Source organism: Triplophysa rosa, linkage group LG16 (genome assembly GCF_024868665.1).
Source record: "Triplophysa rosa linkage group LG16, Trosa_1v2, whole genome shotgun sequence".
Taxonomy (NCBI): domain Eukaryota; kingdom Metazoa; phylum Chordata; class Actinopteri; order Cypriniformes; family Nemacheilidae; genus Triplophysa; species Triplophysa rosa.
In genome coordinates this window covers 1335805-1355459 of record NC_079905.1, presented here as the reverse complement: position 1 = coordinate 1355459, position 19655 = coordinate 1335805, and the positions used below count along the sequence as shown (strand labels likewise).

The following is a 19655-nucleotide window of genomic DNA, read 5'->3' as shown; positions in this document are numbered from 1 at the left end:
ATTGACCAAAAACGACACTGGTCATAACAAAATAGACTTTATTGTGTATAAAATAATATCACATTTAAGATATACACATTATGATATACACGTCAAACAATAATGACAAACAGCAACAATAACCACTAGATGTTACGTCGATCAGCGTGTTCTAATGATCTCTTGAGTAGCCAAGTGTCTGATCTCGTTGAAATCAAACTGAATATATTTTCTCCAGTATCTGCGGTCACGGCCGTATATTTGCGCTGGAAAACAAGGACTTCCTGCAGGAGGAAATAAAACACTGATGAATTTCTCTCAGACAAATAAAAACATGACGAGATATTTAACAAACGCGCACCAATGCCGTGGAATATTCTGGCCACGGCTCGACCGGAGAACTTCTCATCGCTGCGGCTGGCCAGAAATCCTCTGATGTCAGCACAGATCTGAGCTTCCCATTCTCTCATCTGACCACAACAAACATCAAACATGATCCGTCTACTCCTTACAAAAGAAAGCATTAACATGCAAACCAGTTTTTCGAGTCTTCAGAGTTTCTATACGGTCAGTGGCTTCAAAACACTTAAACAAATATGATTGAAAAAAAGAGTTAAGTTAGAAGATTTTAGATCAGATCTGGTAGATCAGTTCAGACGTCAGTAACGGGAACACACCACACCTTGCATTTATTGAGGGACTCTTCCTCGTCATCTTCATCCTCACAGGGTTTGCTCATGTCCAGATTTCTCCTCTTATCAAAATAATCTCGCAGCAGATCCTTCAGGAAGTGACTTCTGCTCTCATCCAGACCATCCACACACTCACTGCAGTTACGATACGCAACACTACACACACACACACGCACACCTTTTATTAAAACACATGTTTATTCAAACCTGACAAAAACAGCTCAATACACTGAAAGATGAATGTGAAATGAAAGATAGAAACATGACAGAAGGTGAAGAGACCAATAGAGACGTGTGTGTGTCTGACCTGCGGAAAGCTTTAAAACAGGCTTTGAGCTGATAGAGTTGTGTCCTCTCTTGAGCCATCACCCGTCCGTGCAGGAACGCACACACAGCGTCCAGTTCATCTGGCGTCAGGTCTCCATAAGAACGGAAGTAGAATGATAAAGCGGAGAACTCCACGTGGATGCCGCTACGTCCTGTGCCTCCGTATGAACCTGAAAGAACCAACATCTCACAGCTTTAGCACAGAAAACCACATTGTGCCTCGTGATTCTTAGCTCAGATCTTTGAAAACTGTCATTAAAACGGTTACAGAATAAGCAAACCTCAAAATATCTTCTAAAGATTGAAGGGCATCACCTGAACCCCACTGCAGTGACCTCATGCCTCTCTTGACCAGAGGAAGCTGCCAGCCCATCGTGTCCGCCAGCTCCACCACATCAAACTCCAGAGAGTCACATGACTCCACGCGTTCACCGGCCAAACGCTTCCGCGCCAGCATCACGGCCACAGGCGGGCACCTGACAAAACACACACGTGTAACACTTCAGAAACACACGCACGTCATTCGCAAAAACAACGAAGCTTCTGATGACCAACAGTTTGAGTTACAGTTTAGTGATTTTGCGCAGTTGTTGCGGGCCGCCGTAGCACTGCAGCTTGCAGACGGAGAGAGTCGGATGAAGAAGCTCCACCCACTGCTGAGGATGAAGTTCAAGGTAACACAACAGAGTTTCCACGCCTGAAACACAAACACACAATCAGAAAATCTGATTTCTGCTCTCGACTGAATGCATTTTTATAAAGTTGTCTCACTCTCTTCGGTGATGTCCAGAGCCTCCACGGTCTCCTGCATGGCAATGGCTCTCTCATGCGTATGACACACTCTCTGAACGCACACGTCACTCATTTTAAGACCGTTGTCACTCTTGTCTGGCTCCTCCCCCTCTCTCTGTGATGTAATGGACTCCTCCTCTGCTGTCATTGGTCTGTTCTGCTGTTGTGAGGTTTGTGCATCTTGTGCTTGTTGGTCTGTCGGCGTCTCTGTTCCCTGCTCACAGACCTCCATCTCAAGCAGTTCAGTGTCAGACACTTCTGCAGCCTACAGGGGGCGACATTTACACCTGACACCTTACATTTATCATCCAAGCCGGTCTTCCAATGAAACTTATTCCAAAAGCCACTTTAGCAATCCCATGCTTGCGATTAATGAATCAGGAACTTTAATCCAATCAACTAATGAATCATTTACACTTTATGATTCAGTAAGACTCATCTAGAATCTTTTTACGGTAGGCCTGCAGAAAAAGTTATAACATCATACAGTCGGTAGACCATAGACCAGACGTCACCTGTGTCAGATCCTGACGTTTCTGTTGAATCTGTCGGCATTTACAGGGTGGGAAGACTTTCTGTACCAGTTTCTTTACAGTATAAAAATCAACAGTGTCTGCGTAGATGTGTCTGCGCAGCTCGTGCAGGTCTGCGCCCTGAGTAAACATACAAACAAATATATGATTTACAACTACAACTTTTCATTCCTAAACAAAAATGACACGTAATTAGCCTCAGTGAAACTTTTTTTGTTTATGACAGCCTCTATGATAACTAAGAAACTATCACTTATAGCAATTCAAATCTTTTTGACATAATGTACATTTACATATTAGGACAGCTCCTTTCTAAAGATGCGGAGGAATTCTTTTGATCGGACTTTTAGTCTTTCATTTGTGACTTCACCACAAGCAAGTTAAAGACACCGAGGAGATGAATCTCTGAAGTACACCGGCACAAACCTCTGGGTCCAGAAACAGATGACAGTGCGCCGGCTGCCCGTCACGCCCCGCTCGGCCGATCTCCTGCACGTAGCTCTCGAAACTCTTGGGCATGTTGTAGTGGACGATTCCCCGCACGTCTGATTTGTCCAGACCCATTCCGAAAGCCACGGTGGCCACCACCACGCGCAGCTCCCCGCACATGAAGTTATTCTGCACGCGCCGCCTCTCCGACGCAGACATCCCAGCGTGATACGCTTCAGCGATCCACTTCAGTGGCTTCCGGATCTTCTTCCTGGCTGAGGTGTCACAGAGACGGGAGATCAACACTTAACACGTCAGCTCCGTGTATGTACTCCAGAGAGGCTGTTACCCAAAGCTTTCTTCTTCTTGCCCACGGGGTTGTCGTCGTCCTCAGGTGCAGGTTTGGAGGATTCTCTCAGCATCACACCCTGCATGCAGGTGCGCAGGAGCGCGGCGATGCGAGACGTCTCCTCTCGTCTGGTGCAGTACACGATGACCGAATCTAGAGAACCGAAACGCTCCCCTTTCAGCAGAGACACCAGTGCCTGCGCAACAACACAAATCAAAACTCAAAGCTCTGGCCAGGCGCGAAAGAGCGTTTGTGTGTTTGTGTCGAACGCACCTGATCTTTATCTCGATCCATGGACACAGACAGCTGCAGGTTGTGAGGGACAGCAGCGGAGCGCACGGCGATCCCGTCCTCATCGTTGATGTCCAGGTGACGGGCGATGTCCAGCGCTGTAGACAGAGTGGCCGTGGCGGTGAGACCCAGCAGACAACGCACGCCCAACCGATCCCCGAGTACCTACACACGCACACAAGCTACATCAACACACTCCAATTCAAATCCCTCAAAACTAAAACGTAAAGGCAGATCCTTCAAGCGCTCGTGTTGTAGATGAGACTCACCTTGCACAGACGCAGGTAACAGGGACGGAAGTTGTGCGACCATTCCGACACACAATGAGCCTCGTCTATGCAAGCGAAGGCCACCGGGGGGAGCTGATCTGCAGGAGGGAGACAACCGGATCCAGAGTGACCCCCACCAACCAGAGCTTCAGGAGACAAGAGCAGGACGTGAACCTCACCCGCTTTCACCTACACAGACACGATCGTGATCATATCACCATAACTAGGGATGTAACCGTTCACTCAGCTCACCATGCGATGCGATTCACCATACGGTTTATTCACCAGTTATTTTTACAAAACCAGTTGAGACCGCCCTTTTCTTCTTTCACGAATGCTCCACATTTCTTTGTACAATAAAAATATCTTATGTCAAATAACAAAACTAACCTGGAATTCATTTTTTCCCCCAAATAAAATAAAAATGAATCAGACAAAAATCTCTTTTATATAAAGAAACTAAGACTTTTCCTGGATTTTTTAAATACATTTTTACCACGTTTACCATGTTTGCTGTAAACACAGCGGCCCCTGCTGTCCAAAGCATGTATTGCGACTCATTAAACATCTCAACCCACTTGAATTGTCACATATTATAATCGATTTTTAACCGGCTCATGATGAATCCTTACATCCCTAACCATAACCAAATCTTGGAAAAATCACAGACAAATTGTTATTTTTATAGGCTTTAACTGCCTTCTATAAAACATCTATTTTTGTTGTTATTTTACACACCTTTTCAATGGCTGTCTCTCTCTGTTTCTTAGACATGTTGGAGTGAATACAGGCGGCTTTTAACTTGGATGGGATTCCAGAGAGCTTCACAAACAGAACAACATCAGAATTAGAAACATCAAAGTTACGGGCTAGTTGCACAAGATGGCGACGCCAGAGTCGGCAGACTCATTTCCGGTCGTATACACTATCCAGTTGTTTTGGCTTAAGGAAGTGCTCAGCAATGTGAATCTGTCATATGTTCTTTTTTCTAAAAAATCACCCAAAAAATCCTCCTTTCCCCACACAGTGTTATACGACCGGAAATCACTCTGCCGACTCTGGTGTCCCAAAAGCTCACCGGCGCCATCTTGTGCAACTAGCGGATTAGGTATAAAACTGAGGCAGACGCACCTGATCATCCATCAGAGACACCAGAGGCGACACCACCAGCGTGATGCACTTTGACCTCTGAGCGTACAGGTACGCCGGAAGCTGATAGCACAGAGACTTCCCCATACCGGTGGACAACACCACCAGTGTGGACAGACCTGAACCAAACACAATCACACGAAACACAATGACAAATCAGATTTGATTTCAGGCATGCCCGATTCCATTCTACTGTGTGTTTTTGCAGCAAAAAGGAAAGAAATCATTGGTGTTGATATACAACAAACATCTGCTCAGAAACTACCTGACAGGATCCTCATAATAGCCATCTCCTGACCAGGCCTGAAAGATTTGTAACCGAAATCCCGCAGAGCTTCATGAACCTCTGGAGGCACATCTGTGAATACAGACCCAGATAACAGTTCTTGCTGTATTAAACCTACCATCACACCTTATTCGTGTGACCTACCCTGAACCTTCCCATCATCCTTCAGTGCGTACAGAGGCTCCAGGGGAGGAGGAGGGGCAGGACGCTCATAGTCCGGTCTGATGATGTTAAGCAGTACCTCCGTCCCCCGCTCCTCCTGCTCTGTGGTGTCCACACCCATGTTGGAAGGTGCCACTGTAGAAAACGTATATTAGTTAAGTGTAGCTAACTTCAAATGCACATCATGTGACCCGTGTAAACCCACCCACAGGCTCTGAGCACAGAGTTCCGGTTGCCCTGGCGACTTCTTCAAGCGTGGGCAGCTCAAACTCCTCCTCCTCTTCTGCTGGGGTTTCCTCCTGTTCTGCAGCGCTCACGGCAGGGGCTGAGACACAAACAGCCACAGAATATCATAACGCACGTCAGATGAGGGTCATGTGACGGGCGCAGTCTCTCACCTCTCCCTCGACAGTCTCGGGCCCAGTGTCCTGAACCGCCGCACTTGTAGCAGGAGTCTCCTTGACGATTGAAGCCGCCGAACCGCCCTCGTCCTCTCCCGAACCCGCCACCAAACCTCTCGCCCTTCAGCTGGAACTTCTGCATGTACATCTGTGATAGAAATACGCTCTCAGTTCCCATCTTCTGCAGAAGATATTTTGAAGAATGTCGATAGCCAAACAACATTGACTTCCATAGTACGAACACAAAACCACTGGTGCATTTCTCAAAATATCTTCTTTTGGGTTTCACTCAAGAAAGAGTCACATACCACGTGAGGGCGAATAAATGTTGGGATTTTCATTTTTGGGTGAACTCTAAATCTTACCTGTTTCCTCATAGCAGCTCCTCTCAGAGCAAAACCTTTAACATGAGACTTCTTCTTCAGATTGATCTTCACAAAGTTTCCATCTGTGTTTTTGGTAGACCTGGATCAAGATGAGAGATAGAAATCGGTGAGAGTAAGCAAATGATTTCTTGGTGTATTTTTATGTGAATACTCACCTGACACTGACTGTGTTCTTCATCCTGTAAGCAGCTCGAGTCTCTTCTTCATCCACCTCCCCCAGCAGATTCTCCTGAGGGATTGCGATTTGCTTGGTTTTCTTCTCGCTCACAGGATCCTCCGCGTCTTCAGCGTCTGCTTTCCCTTTCCTTCTCCCTCCTTTCTTTGGCAGATCGTCCCCAGCTGCCTCTCCTTTCTTCGTTCTTCTTTTCTTTTTCACTCCTCCCTTCTTCTCCTCAGACTCATCCACCTCATCTTCATCTTCTCGGTGTCTTTTCTGACCTTTTGTCCTTCCTATTTTGGACTCGACCTGTGGTCTTGAGTCTTGACTTTTTCTAGGCTTTGCTCTAGATCTCTTAGTGACCGAGACAGATTCGGGCTCCTCGGACTCGGGGTCTGCTGTAAGCGCCCCGTTTCTGTGATTTACCCGTTCACCGTCAGGCCCCGGGTGGCCAGGTTTAGCATCCAACGTCACGCTACCACCGCTTGAAGTTTCCACTGGATCTAGATGGGATTCAGCTACTGAAGTCTTCGAAGCCGTTTTACTTTCCTTCGATGTGGTTTCGCTTCTAATGCTACGTTGCAAAAACTCCTGCTTTTCCGTCAGCTCCGAATTCCCAACAACAGGCTCTCGAGGTTCCTCCACCTCATCGAAGACCTGGCAGCGCGATAACCAGCCACTGTCCACAGAGCTAAGTCTCTTCGTCATGGATTGCTTCAGGAACTGGACTCTCTCCACGCTCCTGTGTGCGGTCCCTACAGCTGGAGACTGGGATTTCGAAGGTGTGAGCGAAGGGAAGGGATCTGCACTGGTTGTCTGCACAGGAAGACCACTGGGGTCTGGACACGTGTTTGCTGGTTTCGGTGTATAAGATTCTACAGCTGTATGTGCCGTATTGGAGTCTGCAGTGTCCTTTAATGGCTTGGTGGGCGTTCGATGAGGAGTTGTTGCTTTTTTTAAGGAGAATGATCTTTCCTAGGATTTGTAATAGGAGAGACATGAAGTCAGCAATTTATCCAAATAACAACAACAACTTAACTGCTTACTTTGGATAAACGCGTCTGCCAAATGAATAACTGTTCATTTCCTCCTGCTTCCAGTTTTAAAGCTTAATTATGTTACTGTGCTTTAATATGAGTCATAACATATCAACCTTTGTTAAACCTCCAAGATTGGTCTTGAGTTTCATGCCAAAATATTGAGCCGAAGCATTCAGAGTCTCTTTATCTTGCGATGTAAGTTTTGGAACAGCAGCAGGCAGGTTACCGCGGTTCAGATGAGACCCCCAGCATCCAGAAACCTTTAAAAGACAAGCGAAATGAAGATGTTTGCATCATAACACGCGTTATAGGACATTACAATCTCCTCTGAAACTTCAAGGGTAGGTTTGTGAAAGTGTGAAGCATGTCCTCACAGATGATCCACTCTGTTGGGTTCTCACGTGGGTCTCCTGTCCTGTGCTGCTGCTTTCTTTGGCTTCTTTAAGACTTCTGTATTCTTTATAAAGTTCTGTAAACACAGCAACACACAAGATGAATCAATCAGACTACACAAATAAAAGCTTGACATGTCAATACAAAGTGAAGGAACAGAATCAACATACGTCGTGTCTCCTCTGGAGCTTTATCAATGTCATCCTTTAAAAAGAAAAGATAGTTTTGTACTTTATTGACATACAACACCATCAGTCAATCCACTGACAACACAACACTAGCAGCTACAAAATACACACAAATTCATTACATGCAACACAAGAAAACAAAACAACACAACACAACACAACACGTCGTTCAAAGCACAATACCTTTGTAGGCTTCCTGCTGTTCGTTTGAAAGAAAGTTTGTTCCCACTTTTTCAGGAGGACTTTAACGTCATTGTATCGATCCATTTTAGTTTATTCAATTCAACTGAACTATTGCAAACGGACGCACAGCTACCTCAGTTTTAGGTCAAAATCCCGTCATAAATACCGCCAAGGAAGAGAATAAACGTCAGCTACACCAGTTATAAAAAAAACACGTGTGTGTTTATTTTATTTATTAAATAAAATATAAATCGTATACATTTCACTTTACTGGACACTGCGGCTTTTCACTCAGCGCGCCAAACGTCAAATCGGCATTAAAAACAAAACGTCATTTCCGCCTCTTTTCCGTTTCTGACACGAGAATGTCAAGATAAAAGTCCTCAACACGCTGATAGTCATGTACAAATTTCGTTTTATTAACTTCTCATCACAGTTAATAAAATCACGAAATAAAAGATGGAATTCTGTAATTATATATATATATATAGCAGAGCAGTGCAGTGTTGGCTTGCTCACCGGGAGACTGCATTTATTTATTAATTTATTTATTAGATTTTATTTATTAGAATGATCTTGCTTGGTCTATAAACACCATGCATTGTGCTGTGTTTTACCTTTCTGTGTTTTTCTTATTTGCTCCTGTAAAGCTGCTTTGGAACAATGCACATTGTGAAAAGCGCTATATAAATAAAATTGAATTGAAATGAATATATATATAAGCAAATATAATTCTTCAGCACCGTGGGTTTGGCAACACGTTAAAGAATAAAATATGAACATTTGTTATTTGTATACCTTTAGGTCGTCCAAAATAGCCATGCTATTGCCATTGTATATGTTAAAAAAGATTTTTGTGTCAAAGAAGAATTCATTGTTACACAGCAGATATTGAACATGAATCAAATGTTGCTTTTGTCTTCATAACAAGCCACGTGATAGTTTCTTCCCATGAACACCGCTCTTACGATCTCATTCGAACCCTGCGGACATAAACAAATATTTAGATGTCATCATGAGATAACATATGAGATGCATATGAAGAGTTTGCTTCCACAATGAGATAACTCCGTTTAAAAAAAAATCAAAAATCATGTTTTTTATTGTGCATTCCAATTAATATTAATCAAACTGCAGTCGGTTTGTTTTGATCTAAGCCATAATAACTAAAAAAAATACAGCTAACTAACACAATAAAACACATTAAAACATGATAACATAATAAAAAACATGATTTTTTTTACATTTTGAAAGACAGAGTTATCTCATTTTGGAACCAAACTCTTCATATATAAAAGTATACAGGAGAAATGAACCTCGGTGGGAAGAATGAGCAGACCACACGCTTCACAGGTATGAGCCACAAACCTGTGTGAGAGACATGATGTTACAATCCAAAATCCAAGTCTCAGCTTTATTGTCCATCATAGTGGTTCTTGCTGAGAGTTTGTTTCATTGGCGGTTTACATTAAACCAATTGATCCGTTTTTATTCAAAGGTTGCTCTTTCGTAAGCGACAACAACGTGTGTTGTTCACCTTCGATAATCTTTCACACAGTACATCTTCTGTTGTGTGTCCACATTAAACGGCTGTCCCTCCAGCTTCTCTTTACAGATGACACAGTGGAAACAGTCGGGATGGAAAGACTTTCCCAAAGCCTGGATCACCTACAAAAGGTCAGAGGTCATCTGGATGAAATGTGTGATTAAATGAAACATTAAACATTACATCAAATTCTCTTCATTAAAACACACTGGGAAAGATTTTCAGGCTGACCGTATCTGAGATTAAATATCCGCAGGATGTGCAGACCTCTGTCAACTGTTTGACGCTGGAAAACTGTAAAAAGAGAGAACGTTGTTCGTTATAAAAACACAATTTTTCACAAGAAAGCATTAAAAGTTAGGGATGCATTAGTGCAAAAATAACCAACACACAAAATAATCCTCCTCACAGAACACACTTCCAGAAAAGTAATAAAATGGCTTTCCCTTCAGTTGTTTGTCTGAAAGAAAACAAACATAAGATTTTATGATTACTTAAAAAACATCTGAAACATCCTGACCACAACATAATATAGCGATACCATGTCATATGAATGGTTCCTGTATTGTAAAACTATAGTACAGTTATAGATGCAGACTGAATTTTTAACGTACAGCTTGCATTTACATAGGCTAGTACGTTCAAAACATGGTATTTTTGTGCATTAATGCCATGCATGTGAAGTGATACTGTATATGTCACTTACTGCAGAAACAGCAGGTGAAACATTTGGTGTGAAATATTTGACCCATAGCCTGACAGGCCTGATCTGAGCTGTGAACGGCACCAGTGCACTTCACACAAGACCCTGCAGGGGGACAAGACATTTATTCTCCTTCTCAGAATTAAATCTTTTTTGTGTTTTACACACATTCATATCTTAACTGATTAAACTGAATACTTTTTTTAAGAAATCTGAAATTATTTTTATATTTGAATTTATTTCATTTCACAATCAAATAAGCTGGCACTTCATTTAAAGTTTAATTTCTGATGCAGTTTAACTTCTGAAATGTCCTGACATTCTCATCACAGCGGATAAATGAAATAAAGACAGGTTTACAAAATTCACTTGTGTGGCAAAACATCCCGTTTCTTCTATTTATAAAGATAGAATATAATCCTGAAACAGAGTCATGAAAAAGTTCAGGAATTGTAATGATTTCAAGAATATTCTGTTCCAAATCATTACAGGGTTTCCGACACATAGAAGTTCAATTTTATTATAAGCAATTTTTTAGCCTGAGACATTGAACTATAAACATTATACGTTAGCTGATAACACTGCAAATATGTTTACATTACCCATCATTTCATTCACATCATGGTCACGGGCTTCAGCGGAGCACACAGTGCTTCTGTCCATTCTCTGTGTAGTTTGATCATAGAATGGACTGCTGTCTGCACACAGACTCCAGCTGTAAGAGGAGAACATACTGTGAATTCTCCAGTGTATGAGAGTGTATTTATATGTGTGTGAGTGTGTGTGTATGGCCTTGTTTTTATATCCCAATGGGGACCTAAACGTGCGTGCGTGCGTGTGTGTGTGTGGCCTTGTTTTTATATCCCAGCGGGGACATAAACCTGTGTGTGTGTGTGTGTGTGTGTGTGCGTGCGTGCGTGCGTGCGTGCGTGCGTGCGTGCGCGCGTGCGTGTGTGTGTGTGTGTGTGTGTGTGTGTGTGTGAGAGGGAGAGAGGCTGTGAGATGCTATAAGTGTCTTTAATGGATATATATGATATATTTATCACTAACAGCTGTGTATCACAGTTACAGACTTGCTGAAACATTTCACAGGGCTGATGACATCAGTCTCATTCAGATGAGTCACTTTCATTTATTATTGTTAGCAATAAAATATAATTGTGCTGTTTTTTAACAAACACTGTGAGATTACTAAACCAATATTATCATAATTAGAAATTCATAACAGAAAAACAAAACAAATGTATAGTATAATGCAATGTAAGTCGCTTTGGATAAAATGTAAATGTGATGATCTTCTTCTTGCATTTCAGGTGTTTCAGACCGACCTACTTTATATTGTGTTTATATGTGTTTACTGTGCAACAGTATAATGTATATTAAACAAAATAACATGTTCAACATTTGCTGAACACAGTTCGTTAAGAAAATTAAGAAGACTTAATCATTGACGAAAATGCTCCACCCTAAATAAAATTTATTATTCATGATTTTCAGCAATGTATATTCCCTGCAGTCATTTTTTTATTTTAAAGCGCTTTATATGAGTAGGCTATGTCAGATCAGAAAGGATATAAAAACAAAGTGTGAAAATATGTAGTACCTGTCAGATGTGTTGTGTAATCTGGTTATCTACTTGCTGTCTGTGATTTTTGCATTATTAAAGAGCTGTTGACATTGAAATGTTTGGAATGCTGCTCATGGGCATGTGTGGACTCATTACATGAGAGAATACAACACTCACACTGAGAAGAATTCACATGAACACCGCCCATTTTTTGTCTATTTACATATGTGTACAATAGCATGAAATAAATGCACATACAAATTCAAACTGTTGTAAAAATCAATACAAAATAATTTAAAGACAATACACTTGCAGTTAGACAATATAGTCTAACGTAGAAATTGTATTTGAGTCCCATATATGAGTCAGGACACAACTTCCGCTCACCTGAACGGCCTGAAGGCTCATGAATATTCAATAGTTCCTGCTGACGTTTCACGACGTACGTGCAGCTGTTTGCTTTTCTTCTCTATTTTAAATGCAGTGCTTGTACTGTTTTCTTATTTGATGTTAAATAAAGACAGTGCCTGGCTCGTGAATTTTAATGATTACAGTAACGGTGTCTGTATGAATATGTTTATTTATTTATTCTTGAACACTGTACATTCAATTCTGCAGCCTAGACAAAAACAACACACCACATTTTTTTTAAATTATTAAGTCATATTTTCCGCCACTGCTTTTCAATTTAAGCAATAATTATATTATTTCTTGCTTGAAAAATTAAAACAAATGAACAGCTTGACTGAATATTATTGGTAACCTACCGGTGACGACGGCGTTTCTCATTCATAATATCCTCAGGTAGGAATAAAAGTGAGTTTCTCTCACAAATAGCCTAAAGTGAGTGAATTTATCTGTTATGGCGTCAGTTAAATGAAAAAAGAATCTACTTCTGCATTTCTTTTAGGTTAAATCCCACACGGATCTATAAGACTCACTCCGAGTAATGTAGGTCGAAACGTTAACATTGCAATAATTTTTCAGTTGTATTCACCTGAACGCAAGTTTAGACAGGTAGAGCACGCACACACACACGCACGCACGCACGCACGCACGCACACACACACACACACACACACACATTCAGGTGCACACACACACAGACACACACGAGCGCGCGCACACACGCACACGCCCTTCTGCACACAACAGGTACTAGAAGCAGGAAGCGCTCGTGCTCTCGGACACGTTAAGTTCAACATGCAGGATCTAACGATTCTATTCAAAAAGGATATTTTTTAAATATACATATTTTATTTAGGAACGTTTAAGAGGAATTGCGGAGGACGATGGGCTCGTGTTTGGTTTCTGTGTTCACTGGATTGATTTTAATGCAAATTCATCAAAACTCAGGTGAGTTTACAAAGCGCCACACCAAACACTCCAGCTAGTGAACGAAAGCGTCGCTCAACACGATTTGAACTCTTATACTAGTTACTCTCTGTTCGTTATATATAATATTTAGAGAGTTGAAATCTATAAAATCGATTAAATATTTAGAAATGTAAAAGATGATCTGAGTCTGAAACAGAGGCTAATGGTGAAAGCATGTTTGAAGTTGAGGCCTTAAATGTGTACATTGTTGTTTATTCATATGCGCATGTTTCATAATAATATAGCCTATAAAACACTCTGTTTGAGGCAGGCTCTACTATTCTTCGTGGCCTAATACCAATATTTACATTTATGTCAGCTGAGCTGAAAAAGAACATTGTGTTAATTATTGGATAAGAGTGTTGAAGGGTGGTTTGTTGTAACATGCTTTTGGGCAGGGAGAGAAAACCATTTGCACTTTCACTGCTGTTTCCTCTGTGAACTCAAATGCGTATCTCTGGTTTGCTTTTCTGTTGACATTCCACCTTAACCTCCAATAAGCTTTTATTTCCAAGGTCTTTAAAGGGATCAACAAAGTGTTTTATTGAGTTCATGTTTGGAGTTTTTATAACTAATGCAAATGGAGAAAAGGGATCTTTTTTTTCTTTTCACACGTGTATTTTGTGCATTTATATTTATTTTAATAACTAATTTTGACTTTTTTTTCATAATTCCAGAAATGTCTAAATATAAAAATGTGATTTAACCTGCTGGATATGAGTATAGTTTGAAATGGATCACTTTTTTTAATTGAGAGATGATTTTTAGATTCTTTAGATTACACAGGGCTTTTTGTCTATATAAAGAAGTGGTTACATCATGGTTTAATATATTTAATATAAAGGGAGTTGTTTTATAATGGAGAGGGGTGTGTCTACTGATTCATATTGTAGTGTTTTGTCACAAACATGAGTAAATATTAGCAGACAATGCAGACATTTGCAGGGTGTAACATGATACAGTGAACAACTTTCTCCACCTGTGATTTGTTGAATTTTTAACTGTTACATTTGTGCAATCCAAATCATGTCGAAACTTGTGAACGTCTTCCTATTAAGTTTGAGTCTTGAAAAACAAAGCAGCAGAAAGAAGAGCAGCAAAGATGTCTTTAACCAGTATTTTATTGTGACACTTGTGGACAAACTTTAAATCATGTTTCAAAAAACATCTGAAGATTGTCTTTTCCATTAACACTATGTATTATGTGTCGTATTTAAACTTTAAAAACAATGAACATTTTTATTTTCACTTTGTCCTCCATTTTCTTCTCTATAGTAGCTAACTTACCTGAACAAAAGACTGTTTTATAGCACTTCTCATGTTTGTTCTGTGTAAATCAGGCTTTTGTGTTTTTGTACCTTTGCTTTTATGTGGGTTGCAGTCTCAATTCATCCATGTTGATTATTTACACTGTTCAATAAAAAATATATTGTTCTGTTGGATTTGATGTTGTGTTGTGCCAGCATAATATTAGTTTGTAATGTAGATAAAAAAAATTATTATTTTAAATATTAATATTATAAAACTTACATTTATTTATCTGTATAGTTTAATCTTGTCCCAGCATCATTTTATTTGTAATGTAAAAAAAGATGATTATTATTATTATAAAACTAAAATTCATTTATACTGCATGATTATTTCTTATGATTGGTTTATTTGCAGAGTGTTATAAAATCGAGGTGACCCCTGACCGTGCCACTACAGTATTCTTCAGAAGAAAAGGTGGACAGGATCTGAACTGCAGTGCATGTAAGGGTGAAGGCCCATCTGAAACCTGTCAGAACTCTGATCTAAAACTTGATGATCCTGTACTTACCACTGTGAATTTCAACTGCTCTCAGCCTGGAGATGTCTTTATTGTGGAGATCAGCCAGGACATTGGTAAGAACTATTTGAGTCTTCCAAGAAACAACATTCAAGAAGTCATTATTAACATCTAAAGCACCTTCCGAAGCATAAATTTAAGTAACAAGCCACTCAATGATTTCTAAACATAAAGGGTTTTCTTAAGCATGCTGTGCCTAAATACAAGGTTCAAACATTATGCCTTATTACTTTTATCAAACATCTGCTACAATAAAGATTTTCAGATTTTCACTAAATTGTTCAATTTATTTTTTATATAATCATCAAGAGTAAAATCGTTTATTAACCTAGAATTCAACTTCCCATTGTTGCATTTTGTTTTCTGAATGTAGATTGCACAGCAACAGGCTGCAACAACAATGCCGTACATCCAGATTCTACCCGGTTCCTGGACTTCACCAGAACCTTTATCTGGGATGTGAAGGTTCCTGCATCCAACACAGTCCAACTGGACTTTCCAGCACCAGGAATGAGGCAGATCAAACCATCAGAACACTGTCTGAACAAGAACACTTACACCATCATTTCATACCGGGCAGGACGTGCCAACATTGGCACGTTTTGTATGAACGGTACGATCAGTCGAATCCAAGTCTTATATAAGGGCCGTGTATCTCTGGAGGTTCCAAAAGGTACAGACCTGAAGCCATATGACTTCAAAGTGTCCGTTGGACCCGAATCAAAAAGTAAGTGATTTGGAACCCTTGTGTTATGCAAATGTGATGAAATGTCCCAAATGCTGCCCTCAGACTTTGTGGTCCGAACTGTTGGTTAGTCCACGGCAATTGTGACGTTTGGGCCAGGATCATAATTCTAGAGTCACCATTTGCTTGTGTGTTGACTTTGTGAGATTCGAGTGTTTGTCAATAAAATGCCTTTCTCTGGATCTCTAGTGTCGGTCGAGGTGGACTCCAAGCTGCCCAGAGGAGAATCATTCGAAGACTTCTTTACACCAGAATACACAAAAGGGTTCCTGAGGGAAGACAAAATCAAATGGAACTTTGCTGTTGAGCCCTCGCACAATTTTACTGTTAAATATCTTGATAAAACTGAACCTGAATGCCAAACAGGGGCTGTCTCAATTGAGTATCTGCTTGAAGACAAGTCAGTGCTCAAAAAGACATTAAAGGAGGATCCCCCGGCCAATAAAAATGGAGATTTCAGCATGACTCTGGCCAATTGCAATGCAAAGAAGGGGCTTTCTTTGAACTTCGAAGTGTCTGTGTTTAGAGGTGGTACTCCAAGTAAGGGGAACACACAGAGTTGTGGACTTTTTAAGGTTATTTAGCTGGAATGTACCATGCTCCAGATACATAACATGCTGTTTTATTTATTGTTCAGAACTTTGCCCTGTGGATCTTCAGAAGGAGGAAGGATTGAGTCTACAAGTAGAAAAGAAAAACCCGATGTCCTACTGTGAAATGAGAATGAATTCTCTGGTGCAGGAGAAAACCGTGATACCTGAGAGGAGCAAAGTTGAGTTGTCCTTCCTCGACTGCTCTGCAGATGATCTACAGCTGATGGCCACCAAAACCATCGGTAACACAAACACTGATTTCTTTGACTCAGAACATGCTTTTGAGTAGTTATACACCTTTAATCTATATTTCCAAACCCTGTTCTCTTTTTAACTTTAGATTGTCCTAGTGGGTCTCCGTGTGCTGTGAGTGGGACTGATTTAACCATTCCATCACTGGACACTTGTCTGCCTGCCCTTCACCAGTTTACCTGGCTCCTCCGTGTACCTGAAGGATCCATAGATCTGTCCTCAAAACAGGGAAACCTACATCAATCTGTACCAGAGAAAGAGTGTAATCAAGTAACCTTTCTGGTCTCAGAGATTGGTGGCTCTAACATCGGCCAGTTTTGCTCTGATATAGAAGGCAGTATCCAGAATATCCAGATCAAAGGGAATGCGTCCATTACTGCAATTCCCAAAGGTGCACAGGACCTGAGTCAGGAGAAAGGACCTCTCTTAAAAGCAATCTTGAAACCAGAATTCTCAGGTAAACTTCTTCTACCTAGATTATTCGAACAGCACCTTGACCTTTGAATGTTGATGATTTTGATGGGAATTTGCCTTATTCCTCACAGAGAATGTAGTGTACACAGTTTTACCACTTGTTATGGGATTCACATATCTAACGACACCCAACTGGCCTGATGGTATGATGCCGTCCACCTCCGTCACGTGGGCCGTGGTGGTTCCCTCAGATTACCGGGCGGAGCTAGTGTTCACCAACATCTCTCAACCGAATTGCGCCTCGGGCCACGCTGTAGTCGAGATACGGCCGCTGGACTCGCAGAAGATTCAGTCCTGGAGAGAAGATCAAACCCTTCCATCCATGGTCATTCAACAACAAAGCTTCTACCTTAACATGTCAAACTGTGAACCCAAAAGTAAACGCTTTGCTGTGCTCTCTAAGATCACTCTGCAGAGGGAAACCAGTAAGCAACACATTTCACATTTGGGCTTAATTTATACTGTACATCTTTGCATGTTGATTCTAGTCTTGGTGTGATTTAGGATTGGGTTGCTTTCCCTGAAAGTACTCTTTCTGACTTTTCTCCATACAGGGAACTTCGTGGGTATTATCTTGGCAGTAGTCGGGATTCTGCTGCTCCTGCTAATCATCGCACTTATTGTTGTTTGGGTCATTCGAAAGTGAGTCTAAGTTTTCTTTCAGAGTTCTCTTGCAGGTTGTTATCTCTATACGAGTCATGTACATGATCTGACTATTTACTTGCCTTTTTTTGCCAGGAAAAAGAAACCTAAGGCCAACAGATCCTCCATCTATATGCCCAGAGGAAAGCCCATCCTCCCGGGTAATGCCACCTTTCCCAAAACGAGAGCAGACAATGACTCCCACGTTTACGCCTCAATTGAGGATCAACCTGTGGTGGACGGTAACACCGGACACTGGAGCAACGGACATCAGGTGGACACCTACCATCCGTACACCGGACCCACTGACTCCATACCAGCAGTTAAGGAATCTTCCCCCGAATATACGCTGGATAGAGGAGATGGAAGATCAGAGGACCAAGATGCATATCAGCCTTTCCTAAACCCAACCAGCACCTTTATGCCTGCCAGGCCTCGTACGCCGCTCATATCGTTGAGCAGCTTAGGATTAGAAGACCGTAGGATGGCGCAAAACGAGCTGAACACTTTTAAGAGCACTGGGGATATAATTCCCATCCGTTTGTCCACTGATGAATCCAGATTACAACCGCAACTAGACTCGGATTCGGATTCGTTTCACGAGCCAGAATATGAGGAGGCCATGTAGTGATGAGCAGCTGATATATACAAGCATTCCACGGCTGACTTCATGTACAATTTGACGAATAACTGAGTGTACGTCAGTGTCAACTGGGTCAATAAAAAACCCATCAGGAACAAGTCAATTGGCACACATGCTCATAGAGTGTTTTCTGCAAAGCTGATGCTAAATGTTGGCTGCACTCTCTCGCCGCCCTAGTGGTCACACTTGTATTTTACATGTTTAGTTTGATTTTTAAAGATTTTTTAAGACTTATTTTATTGCCTAAATGTACAGAATTAATGCTCTTGTTGGAGCTATTTGTGAACTTTAATGACCCTCCGAACTTGGACATTTTGGTTTCAACAGTGGTGGTTTAACTTTGTAACTTGGTTACAGGTTACACAGATGTAATGTATTTCTCATTTAAATCTTGCTTTTATGTATGTTTGTGCATTCCTAAAATAAATTCTCAGGTGTTTTAATGTACTTTTGTCTAGTATATTTAAAATGGGTCTTTCATTTTTACACCATCACTGTATAACAAAGTCCATGTGACTCATGTGCTAGATTTCAAAATTTTCTATCCATATTATGCCTTTGTGTGAGGAGCCACTGTTTAATGAAAATCCTCCATACTTTGTTAAAATGTTGTTTTTAAATACCTTTTTAGTCTGAGTGTACAGAATAAATAGAGCTTTTTAAGACTCAAAACACTTTATCAGATATGATTTGATGATATGAATCTGCAATATTACATTTTTAATATTAAATTATATTCTATAAATGCTGGGTTATTTTCAAGCCATGGTTGGGCCAAAAAATGATAAACCCGAGGGTTATAACTGAGCCTGTGCCGGGTTGTTTTTCCAAATGCTTGTTTTTCAACCCATCGTTGTTTTTTGCACCGTTGGGTTCGCTTGTTTTTCACTTAACCATGGCATTTTTATGGTGTAATGTGATTTCATATTACGTATTAAAATCACCTGAAACCTGATCAGATTATTTGAAACATTTCATAAACAAAAATGCAAGAAGTGGAGAATGTGTAGAACTTACGTCTCGGAGACGTCCGCTGTCAGACGTCATATAGACATCTATAAGATGTCTGTAAGATGTTTATGATTTAGAATTGATGTAAAGCTGCTCGTTCTAAGATGTTCAGCAGATGTTTTTACACAGCAGATGTTTTCCAGATCTCCAGATCTTTAGCAGGTGTATTACAGACGTTCAGACGTCTCCGAGAGGTACTGCAGACGAGCAAACTATGTATCGCAGACGTCGAATAGACGTAAGCCAGATGGAGTGTGCTATCTGGGAA

General features: G+C 41.0%; 3 protein-coding genes across 3 annotated transcripts; 1 reads left to right on the top strand and 2 right to left on the bottom strand.

Annotated features, from left to right (window-relative positions):
* Positions 1-26: 26 nt before the first annotated feature.
* recql4 (RecQ helicase-like 4) lies at positions 27-8120 on the bottom strand. The gene is made up of 24 exons (XM_057355271.1): positions 8007-8120; positions 7806-7839; positions 7617-7711; positions 7356-7502; positions 6201-7177; positions 6025-6124; positions 5657-5807; positions 5464-5583; positions 5241-5393; positions 5076-5168; positions 4793-4929; positions 4400-4483; positions 3662-3850; positions 3375-3557; positions 3102-3297; positions 2750-3027; positions 2306-2443; positions 1770-2055; positions 1566-1695; positions 1314-1474; positions 979-1168; positions 662-827; positions 341-449; positions 27-263 (listed from the first exon to the last, which is right to left on the bottom strand). The coding sequence occupies exons 1-24, from the start codon at positions 8088-8090 to the stop codon at positions 142-144; spliced, it is 4323 nt and encodes a 1440-aa protein (XP_057211254.1). The 5' UTR covers positions 8091-8120; the 3' UTR covers positions 27-141.
* A 755-nt stretch (positions 8121-8875) lies between these two features.
* Positions 8876-12806, bottom strand: limd1b (LIM domains containing 1b). Its single transcript, XM_057355272.1, has 8 exons — positions 12590-12806; positions 10858-10970; positions 10259-10360; positions 9945-10012; positions 9784-9846; positions 9544-9674; positions 9323-9374; positions 8876-8989 (listed from the first exon to the last, which is right to left on the bottom strand). Exons 1-8 carry the CDS (start codon positions 12613-12615, stop codon positions 8909-8911), a joined length of 636 nt encoding a protein of 211 aa, XP_057211255.1. The 5' UTR covers positions 12616-12806; the 3' UTR covers positions 8876-8908.
* Positions 12807-12961: 155 nt separating this feature from the next.
* On the top strand, positions 12962-18823 carry cdcp1b (CUB domain containing protein 1b). The gene is made up of 9 exons (XM_057355684.1): positions 12962-13178; positions 14865-15083; positions 15401-15754; positions 15962-16312; positions 16410-16607; positions 16706-17074; positions 17163-17516; positions 17646-17733; positions 17830-18823. The coding sequence occupies exons 1-9, from the start codon at positions 13115-13117 to the stop codon at positions 18359-18361; spliced, it is 2529 nt and encodes an 842-aa protein (XP_057211667.1). The 5' UTR covers positions 12962-13114; the 3' UTR covers positions 18362-18823.
* The last annotated feature ends 832 nt before the right edge of the window (positions 18824-19655 follow it).

Excerpts from the sequence above, each read along its gene's own strand:
- recql4 (XM_057355271.1), bottom strand. The coding sequence starts at position 8,090 with ATGGATCGATACAATGACGTTAAAGTCCTCCTGAAAAAGTGGGAACAA. Across the intron at positions 7,178-7,355 it reads ATCTTGGAGGTTTAACAAAG|GAAAGATCATTCTCCTTAAA; the intron begins GTTGATATGTTA and ends TACAAATCCTAG. Across the intron at positions 6,125-6,200 it reads AAGAACACAGTCAGTGTCAG|GTCTACCAAAAACACAGATG; the intron begins GTGAGTATTCAC and ends ATCTTGATCCAG.
- limd1b (XM_057355272.1), bottom strand. The coding sequence starts at position 12,615 with ATGAATGAGAAACGCCGTCGTCACCG. Across the intron at positions 10,971-12,589 it reads GAGAAACGCCGTCGTCACCG|CTGGAGTCTGTGTGCAGACA; the intron begins GTAGGTTACCAA and ends CTCCTCTTACAG. Across the intron at positions 9,847-9,944 it reads TCTGTGAGGAGGATTATTTT|TTTTCCAGCGTCAAACAGTT; the intron begins GTGTGTTGGTTA and ends CTCTTTTTACAG.
- cdcp1b (XM_057355684.1), top strand. The coding sequence starts at position 13,115 with ATGGGCTCGTGTTTGGTTTCTGTGTTCACTGGATTGATTTTAATGCAA. Across the intron at positions 13,179-14,864 it reads GCAAATTCATCAAAACTCAG|AGTGTTATAAAATCGAGGTG; the intron begins GTGAGTTTACAA and ends GTTTATTTGCAG. Across the intron at positions 15,755-15,961 it reads CGTTGGACCCGAATCAAAAA|TGTCGGTCGAGGTGGACTCC; the intron begins GTAAGTGATTTG and ends CTGGATCTCTAG.